Source organism: Physcomitrium patens, chromosome 4 (genome assembly GCF_059467195.1).
Source record: "Physcomitrium patens ecotype Gransden chromosome 4, ASM5946719v1, whole genome shotgun sequence".
Classification (NCBI taxonomy): Eukaryota; Viridiplantae; Streptophyta; class Bryopsida; order Funariales; family Funariaceae; genus Physcomitrium; species Physcomitrium patens.
The window spans coordinates 16,648,279-16,658,314 of NC_143413.1; the positions used below are offsets into that span (position 1 = coordinate 16,648,279).

Sequence of the window (10,036 nt, forward strand, 5' to 3'; positions counted from 1 at the left end):
GGACGATTGTGGTAAGCTAAAATGATAAAGCTCCAGAGACGTCCAGATCAAACTGGGCCTTGGCACCTGGGTAATGCCACTTCCATTAGGAAGTACCATTCCAAAGTGGCCGGTTTGCATTAATCCAGAAATATGTGAATATATACAGAGTCCTTTCACAAGTCTCTCGGACTTGTTGCAGTCTGAAGGAGAACATGCGAGCTTGGAGAGGAGTTCACGAATACCTGGCACAAAACTTGACACTGGAATGATTGAACCCAGTACATAAATACATGTAAATAAATACGTTGTAATCGAGAGCTAGCGTGAATCATCGCTGCTCGGAAGGTTTGGAACAAATACGTTGATGTCTTCAAAATGACTGAGGGTCTGACTTGTAGTCTACGAAAGTAGACCGAAGCAGAGATTCATTACAGCCGAGACGATTCATTGCCTGAGGTTGAAATAGTCCCGCTCCTTTGTGGGTTAATGTGTTGAACACATGGAGCTGAAGAGCTCATCGTACCAGCCAAAGTCTTAGGGTACGAAGGCTCTGGAAATTTCAGTCTCAGAAGGAGCATCGCCAGGAATGGAGAAAGGCAAAAAAAAAGGAAGGACCTTCATTTAGTGTGGGCATCATAGATTGCAAAGATGCTTTCAGAAACTAAGAGGGGAAGCTTGTCGATGTACATGAAAAGTCTTTGCAAGTTGTCACGGGCAATAGAAACCATGTCTTGGATTTCGCCAGAATCTGTAAATATCCATAAATCTCGAGAATCCACTCGCTTCAAACTGTCACGGCAGAATGGACATGATTGAGAACGAGCATGCCTGCACACACCGTCCAACTGTCAATGGAAAAAGCAAGCGTGTCCACGAACCCAGACGACAGTTACAATGAAAGTGAATTTACAAAAGCTCAAAAATGCTAGAGTAACGATAACTACTCGAGGTATAATCCACAAGAGTGCTAGAAATCAAGGCGTAAAAGAAGACGATTCCAACTCTGAATCGGCTTGAAGTCACGAAACGCTCCCCAAAATATGCACCATCAAATCATGATAAAGACACTACATTCGTGATACTCATGTTAAGCAGATCCTGGACAAAGATGAACAGTAACTAGCGAGCCTGGAATCTAAGCTAGAAAGCAATCGATAGCAACATACACTACCGTCGGTGTTGAAGGGCAAACCTCGCATTCCAACTAAATACATGGAGGGATTTATCTCTGTATTATCGTCAACCGTACTGATTGTTTGTCGTGTAACCTCCGTGTGTCCTTTAGAGCAAGGTACTCAATGACATAATGTGGTACATACAGGAAGAAATTGTAGGAACTGAGGGATACAAAAAAAGCTAGAGCAACAAGTATTCCCTGTAAAGTCAAGCACCATCCATTAGGACTAGCTGCTGGATAAGTGTAGGAATATACCATTCACGATAGCATTTAAGGCACATGGCATGGTTGCAATCAGGAAGCGCAATCTTGGTATTGGTCTCCATGCAGATGCCACACTCTTGCTCACGTTCTAGGTCAAGCTCTGACATGAGACCGCGCTCTTCGTCCACTTTTTTCTTGTACCGCTCTTGACACACAGCCTTTTGCTTCATATCTTCCATCTCTGTAATACCACCTTGCAGCTGCTGCAGTGAAGGGTATATATAGGCTGCAGGGAAAATTCAGACATGGTGTTATAATGTATTATGTGAGAAAGAAAATTGTAACTAAACATAACGGAAATAACACAGCTATGAACTTTTATGGTCGTACGTCGTTCATTCTTCAGGCTCTCGATACCCTCCGCTCAGAAAGTGGACAAAAGTTTAAGTAGGGCTTCATGCGTAAAACATAAAGGACGCTGCAGAATAATGCTGAGGGGAAATAAACATACAATAGAACTCACGAAGACTAGCTTTTCTCTCATGTGTTGACATTGTTGTGGTCCCGTCGAGGTACACCTTCATCCAAACAAAAATCTCAGATACTTGTCAGAACCTTAAAAATACGCACCAATGAACTAACATTGACGTCTCAAATTACAAACCAGCCCAAAAAATGTAGGGCTATTAATAAGAAACTACATTCCTGGAGACTGCCCCAATTCGTCAAACCGGTTGAACTGCAATTACGAACTCGTCGAGTAAGTCTACAATCAAAGAAAACTTCAGTTACTACTTGATAAATGATAATCCCACTCAAAAGTTTGCTCAAGTCAATGTAGAAAACGGGTTCCACATTCTCTCATCCGAAAGCAGTGGTCATTACCAGCGTTGGGACCGAACCTGGAAGCATTATTCACTGTCTAGACTACTCCATTTAAGAAGATGGAAAGGCCTAAGAAAATTTTCTACACGCTAACGTGATAGATTATTCTACGTAACGACCACCTATCCAGGTACTGGTCAAGCCCTTGCGCACACACGCGCGAAAGCACAAAAACAAAGACTCGGAAAGCCCAGGGCGAAACATCCCACGAAGAACTAAAAACTTCGTAAATGTACCAACTCCTGTTCCTTGTCATTACCTTAACAACTCCACTTCACCTCTTGCATGATGAAAAAAATCGTGAATAAATACGACCGAAACTCCCTAAAATAAGCCACGGGATAAAGAATGCTGGTTAGATTATGAGAGCAAAGCACCTTGTATATGAGAATTCTTAGAAGCCCAAGGGCACCAGCCAGACTGCAGTTCGTCCACCGAACCAGAAAAAGCAGGAAATGAGCAGCAGGACTGTATGCCAATCTCATTTGAAGACACGCTCCGTCATAATCTCTTGGAAACTCTGATGCCCTGCAAGAAAAACTCCAGTTTCGTATCATGACTTTTCATCCGACGCTGGTACCGATTCAGTTGCTGAGTGTGCAGTGGAACTTATTATCTCTCTTCGTACACAAGGAAAAACTGCTGATGAACTCATGACACCTTTCCGATATCGCGAGGCTTAACGACAAAAACAAACGAATATATACACCTTATTTGGCATGTCTAAGATCTCATCAAAAAAATCAACGTTATGCCAATCACTTGTCCGAGACGGATCAAAAATCTAACAAACAATCAGGAACGGGTAAAACATGCAGGAGTGCGCCACGACACAGGAGCACAAAGAAAGGGCAATGCCGAGGGCTACCCCAAAGTGGAAACGACATATATTCGAAATAAGCGTTTTTTTTTCTAGGAGAAATCCACATATCTATTCCTATTACACCAGAAAGGCAAACGACACGAGAAGATAAGTAAAAAAATGAATGCACTGGAAGAAAGAGGTAATCGAGCTTACAGAGTATTAGCATGTTGAATGTCAGCCTCCAAGGACTTGAGAGACTCCTTGTAGGACTTCCCCAGGCCCATTCCTAGGAGAATCATCGCGCTGCTTTTCCGAAAGTTCTCGAACTGATTGTTGATGCCAACAACCAAAAGTAGGAAAACCTTTCTACTTGAGAAAAAGCAAGGCACTGCCTTCGAGAACTCTAGTATCCAAATGTATTGCGAAAAGACCTCAGGAACTGCACTTTAGCTACAAAACTTACAATCTAACGAACAGGAACTAGACCAGCAAAAGATGAGGAAATATGGCAGGGACAGCCTATAAAGACCTATGAAAACACCAAACAACGGCCCAGGATACTAAGTTATTGTAGTCATTTACAAACCCTCGCTTCTCTCTCAACATAAATGTACAATATTCAACAATATTCAAGATAATAAGCCCCAGTATCTTCCCACTCTGCAACCGTCGAGACTATGACCCAACGAACAGTTCACCTCCCACAGAGTCCTAATGACAAAAAGTATTACCGATCTAAGAGCCTGCTTTGACGAGGCTGCAGCACCGTCAAAAGCTCCAAGGGAGTCAATTCCACCGAAGACACTCTAAGACCATAACAGCGCAAATTATCTCAACCCTGCGTTGCTGAGTACGTACGGTCCCGACAGCAGTGGAATTTTCCGGAAATCCAATTTTGAGAACTATCGGACAAAAGTTGCGCAGAATATTCTCATTTTTGAACCACTTGAAGTCTCGTCACTGTCTCCGGAACTGAACGGCAACCCTCAGAATCGCTTTACAGCAAATGCCACCATATACAGAAATATAACGATCGAGGAGTCATCGTTTCGTATCTGATCGCGGACGACTGCGTGAAAACTTCATGGCCTCCACTGCAGCAATGCAGAAAGACTCCAATGTTGAGCCTGTACACTCTTTACAAAAACGTGACCAAGCAATCGTCTAGGACGCTGATTTGGAGTTTCTCCAAACATCGACGTAATGGACACTATGCTTCTACTTGAAATAATCAAGAAGCGTGTACCAAGGGTGATATCCTGTAAAACACTCAACTGTCTCATCAAGCACCAAACAGCCTCCACTTCCACGGGAGAAACAAGGGAGTTACATCAAAACTGGAGGAAATGTCTGGGAATCATTTGATGAGGACCATAACTGTCCAGTATTCAGCTCCTCGGCGATAAAAAATTCATTGAATTTTTGTTCTTTCCTCGTACAACTGCAAACGATGCAGTCTAGGCCCACCCGATAGCAATAATACCGTACCGTGCCGGCTTGAACCGTCATTCAACTTTCGATAACTAACAAAAGGGAAGACTCCGATCATAGAAAGTGAACCCGCTCTACGGAATACGTGATGGAATAACATCAAGTTCCGCACTGCAAACAACCAAGGCCGCAATCTAAAGCCACGATAATAGACCCCCAGCGACGCAGACGACGTCCGAGAGGCTCAAAACCACCACCTCGCAATATTATCACAAAATTTATCTCCCAAATTCCCCTCCTCTCCTCCCTCCTCGTTCATCACCACCACGTCGTTCTCCTCCAATCCTCAAACTATCCGCACCTCGCACCATCTTCCCAAAACCCGTTCGTTCATCGTGCAACAACATTCTCTCACCACTCTACTTCTTGGAATCCAATCCTCTACCTCACACATGTTCTGACACAAGCAGCCACTCCAAGCGAGCGCTCGAACGTCGCCACCACCTGCGATGGCACCAAAGCCGTCATCTGCCAAACTAGTTCCTCTCCCTCTCAGCTCTTGTCTCCGTCCCCCTCTAATTCCACCTCACTGTTCCGCCGCGATTCTCAACCGTCTCAACCGGCGCGTGATCCCCTAAAACCACAACGACGTTTGCAATCCAGGCACACACAATCACAAAATCGAAGCTCCCAGCAACACGCATCGATCATCGATGCAAATGTAGGGGAGATGCTGTGAGAGAAGACGGGTAGGACCCCAACCGCTCGTCACAAGAGCCTCCTCTTCTCCATTTCTCTCCCACTCTGCTTCCCCCACTCCCGCTCTCTCTCTCTGTCTCTATTCATCGGCCAAGTCGGTACTCTGCACAGCAGGTCGGTACCTAAATAGGTCGCAAATCCTCATCCATCTACGTCTCGAACATAATACGTATGCGTATACCGTCCATCCATGTCCTCGCCTACAAAACCCATCTTGATAACTTATACAATACCACACTACTCAGGGCTGTTTGTATTTTATCACATTTTCCATCGTATATATAGATATAGAGAGGGTTTCACTATACATAAATATAAATATAAGTATATATGTATATATGTGTGTGTGTTTATACACGTAAGTATGTATGCTCGAATTGATACTATTTTGAAAATATACATCAGTATATTATAACTAGCAAACAAATAAGAATAATCATGGTAGTTTTAGACATGGGCATTTTTGTGTCATTTTTTCTTATTTTCGGTTAAGTTACTTAAAGGTACATTGGAGTAACATCCTGAAAACAAATAGCTAGACCTAAAATGATATCATGGTTGTAAAACTCTATTATTCTTCAATTCTCGAAGATGTATAGAGTATGTATCGGTGCTGCAATGTTTATACTGCTTTAAGTTTGAACTCGAAAGTAATTCATCTGATGGATTCTTTCCCACTTGCTTCTTTTAACACACTGAATTGTTTCAGTGCTATTTTGGGATGTCATACATCTTCGAATAAAAATTAATAATAATCAAAACTCATTACTGTGACCATTCATTTTGGAATGGAATGGGTTATTTATTGGATCAAGGAAATTTATTCATTAAATTAGCTATATATATATAAATAAATATATATATGTATATATATATGTTATGATCGGAGACTTCCATTTTCACATTGATCTCCGTCTTGTTAACAGCTAAGTATTTCCTACTAAGTTTTAAAACATCAGCGGAATGATAAAATGCATCTGGGGTTTACACAATAACACTATAGAGTATCAGTTTAAGATATACGAGCGCAGCCCGGGTATCGATTGAGGGGGGTGGAACGAGGACAAGGCGGTGCCCTGGGAACAGATTGGGTGTGTTGACCGTGCACAAGCTCGGGTTTAGGGCATTGCCAGAGCGCGGGCATGAAGGAGAGGCTTATCCACTCGGGCCGCACGCCACGTGATTTCGTGACGTGGCCATCTGATTAGGCATGGGAGCCACGTGGGCCTGCCAGGGGCAGTGCATTGCACCCCTATTTTTAGCTTTAATTTGGAGTTCCCTGGACTTGCTTTGTCACAAGTGGAGTGCTCTATTATTACACAAGCACTTGAGTAAAACTTCTTTCTTTTCCTGTATTCCAAAATAAAACTATTATCAGTTTAAATCCCAGTTTTTAAGTTTTACATTTATCTTGTAAATTTTAAATCATGCGTACTAATCTCTATGAAATACATATACATACATGTGTATCCAATCTTTCTTTCAGTTCCATATGCATTAAGTGTTGTCAAATTAAGTAACATAAAACTGTGAAAAGTATATTAATGAACATGTAGAATCACTCCTTGGTTTGATTGTGCATGTGCGCATTCTCGGAATTTTAACGTCTTTTGTGTAGTTTCCATCTTTTTAGAAGTTCTTCTTTCCTATCACTTCTGTCCTTTCATCTTGTTGGTACACATGCAAAAAAAAAAAAAAAAAAAAAAAAAAGAATACTATGAGGATAAATTTGTATTTTCAAGGCATCAAGGTACATTCTATTACAGTTAATGGTTTCGACTTTTCTTTATATATATATATATATATATATATATATACTTGTTATTATTATTATTGTTGTTGTTTAGAATGATAGAGATTGGACTGCATACACTGAGTTATCTCTTCCATCATTTTATTTCATGTAGTTATGCCTTAATGAATTTTATTATACTACTAGATGAATATGTATTGTTGTTACAGAAAGTATAATTCAAATGAAGCATTTTTTGAGCTAAAGAATATTTTTCAAATACAAATACAATATAATATAAATAAAAAGAAATAAAATACACAATGGAGCTTTTAGCTACTTTGTAGGTATACCCTTGCTATTATCACGGATAACATATAAATAAAGTAATTGATTTTATTCAAGGAACTACTTGTGAAAATATAAAAGACATTAAATTATATTAAAAAATCATAAAAGTACATTAAGACATTCAAAGATGTACTAAATTCAATAAACAAATAAATTATATATTACTAATATTTATCTAATTAAAACTAATAGAAAAATCATATTTAGCATGGAATTTAAATTGTTGTTTTTAGGAAGAAGAATCTTGATAGAATGGGAGGAAGTGCATCAAGAGATTGATACATACAGTTAAAAAATAGGTTGTTATAGATCCATACTAATGAGCTTCACTGATTGTCCTTGAAATTTGTTGATTGTTATTGCAAATGTAAGACGGATAGGAAATTGTTTTTTCTTTAGAATGAACAAAAATTCTTTTGTTGTGGAAGTTAATATAATCCATGGGATGAACACCAAATTTCCAGCAAGTTTTCATCTAAGAATTCTTGCTTTAAGAACTTGATCCATTAGTCATGCAATTACCAATCAGATTCTATTGTAAAGTCCTTGGCAAGGAGCAATATTTCTTAGTAGCATCACTAGAGTTTCAATCTTAAGACAAAGCCTTGATCTGGGCATTCTAGATGGATTAAGCAACTTGATGAATTTGACTCAATAAACATTATTGTTGTCGATACCATCTTTGACAACAACTTCATCAATGCTTAATTATTCTTACTTTTTTTCTAAAAAATATGACTATAATCTTTTCATTAGTATCCTTTGTATTATTATTCTATGCAAATAAAATGATTCTATCTCTTAAGAAAGCATTATTTGCTATACTATCTTTTGTTAGCCTTAGATAAACAACATTAATTAAAGACACTAATTGTTGATCAATAATCATGTGATTAAGAAGCGAAATTACATTATTAGGCAATAAGTTTGTACCATTTTCAATCTAGCAAGTAATAAATAGAAATATTAGTCAATAATAATATTTAAATGCACCACCATTAATATAGATAATATTTGTGTGTACATTCTATAATTGAAGAAGCCAATTAGTAGATTCAATATTTGCTTGAAATGTTCTTGAATTCAACCTCATGTTTTATTTTAATGTATGGATTTTTATTTGAAGCCAAAGTATTGAACGTTGAAAAGATGTTAATACAATTTCTTCTTATATTCCTTTCTCAATCATTAGCAATATTTGGCAAAAATTTCCACCAAAAACTATTGTAGCTCTTCCAAGTGGACAATCAATATCTCAAATGACTCTAAAGGAACAATCAATTGCCTCAAGACAATAATGATATTGCAATAGAAGTTCATTCCAAATAATAAGCAAAGTTTGGCAAATAAACTCAACATGATCAAAATTCTTAATAATTGAACAAAAAGAGTCTTTATTACAGTGCGGTAGAATCTTGAACATATAATGGATGGTTCTTCATTTCTCAAGTAGCAATGCGGTAATTCTTGATGATGCAACACATATGATTTTTTTTTGCATCAATCAAAATTTAATTGCCAAAGTGTTGTAGACAAATGTCTCACTAATTCATATAGGTCTATTTAGAAAAAACATGCATCTATATTCTTCCACTATAGAGGCTATAATATCATCATATGCCTTTCTTTGTTGAAGATTCAATTGTAGAATATAATTCAAATTGTTGAATGTCCCATGCTCTATTTTTAATAATAAAATGATTTCTTTTAACTATCGTATTTTAATAGTTTTTTAATAATGGTATTGGAAGAAATTGTGCAAGCATTCTATTGGAGTCTTGTAAAATCTTATCTAGCAAAAAAAGTCCTAAATATTTAATTTATTCATCCATTGGATTTCTAATTCCATATTTTCTTTGCAAACAAGCATTGAAATCATCTAAAATGCTTTTTCAAAATCTTTTCCATAAGTTTAAAAGATTTAGTAGATTTTTGCATATTAACAAAATAACAATTAATGCCCTCAATTGAAATCTAGTTTGTGTTTTTGATGCCTCTTCTAAATATTGTTGTCATTCTATACTATCTTCAAGCAAATTTAAAGCTACACATGCACTTTTAATGTTGGATGGAAAAATCCATGAGTATTTAGTATTCAAATGATTATGGACCTTTAACATGGATTCAAAAAAATTAAATAATATATTTCTTTTAGTTTCAAATTTACAAAATATATTTGTCCAATAACAAATCCACATTTTTTTAAAGTCTATATCTTTCTTATCTTATGCCAAACAAAATTTTGTATAAAATATTAGTATGTATTTTGTCTTGCCATTGCCATTGTTTTACATGGGTCAAAAAATAAATTTAATATTTTTTTTATCTTTTAATACGTTTTAAAATTGCAGTTGCCTTGTCATTTGGATCATATACCTCTTGATGCATTCCTGGAAGATGAATGGCCAAAAAAACAACACTTAGTATTTCTTCATGGATTTGCATACTAAAAAGTTTCCAAGTAACCTTTGAAGCTCCAATGTATCTTGTATCCAAATATTGTTTGATCTCATCTTATTGGTTTTCAAATTGTATTGTATTGCAATTATGGCCTTTATAGATATACTTTTGGATCTACTTGACAACACAAATAGATGCACATATCTCAAAATTAATGTGACAATTGTACTTCTAAAATAGTTTTGGACAAAAATAAACAACATCTTTGTTGTCAACAACTATTCTTCAAACTTCAAATATTCATCTATCT

General features: G+C 37.4%; 1 protein-coding gene across 3 annotated transcripts; it reads right to left on the reverse strand.

Annotated features, from left to right (window-relative positions):
• Positions 1-12: 12 nt before the first annotated feature.
• LOC112281653 (E3 ubiquitin-protein ligase AIRP2) lies at positions 13-5,328 on the reverse strand. 3 transcript variants are annotated; one of them, XM_090250000.1, is made up of 6 exons: positions 4,329-4,470; positions 3,267-4,147; positions 2,626-2,776; positions 1,875-1,941; positions 1,415-1,649; positions 13-810 (listed from the first exon to the last, which is right to left on the reverse strand). In XM_090250000.1, the coding sequence occupies exons 2-6, from the start codon at positions 3,350-3,352 to the stop codon at positions 600-602; spliced, it is 750 nt and encodes a 249-aa protein (XP_090106126.1). In that variant the 5' UTR covers positions 3,353-4,147; positions 4,329-4,470; the 3' UTR covers positions 13-599. The 3 variants fall into 3 exon arrangements, with proteins under 3 accessions (XP_090106126.1, XP_024374177.1, XP_090106125.1); XM_024518409.3 differs by having other exon boundaries at positions 3,267-5,328; XM_090249999.1 differs by having other exon boundaries at positions 1,887-1,941; positions 3,267-4,983.
• Between the last annotated feature and the right edge of the window lie 4,708 nt (positions 5,329-10,036).

Bases quoted from the DNA above. Each gene is read 5' to 3' on its own strand.
- LOC112281653 (XM_024518409.3), bottom strand. From the start codon at position 3,352: ATGATTCTCCTAGGAATGGGCCTGGGGAAGTCCTACAAGGAGTCTCTC. The intron at 1,650-1,874 runs GTATGTTTATTT...TTTTCCCTGCAG, and splicing joins TAGTCTTCGTGAGTTCTATT to CCTATATATACCCTTCACTG. The intron at 811-1,414 runs GTATATTCCTAC...CGGTGTGTGCAG, and splicing joins CTTAAATGCTATCGTGAATG to GCATGCTCGTTCTCAATCAT.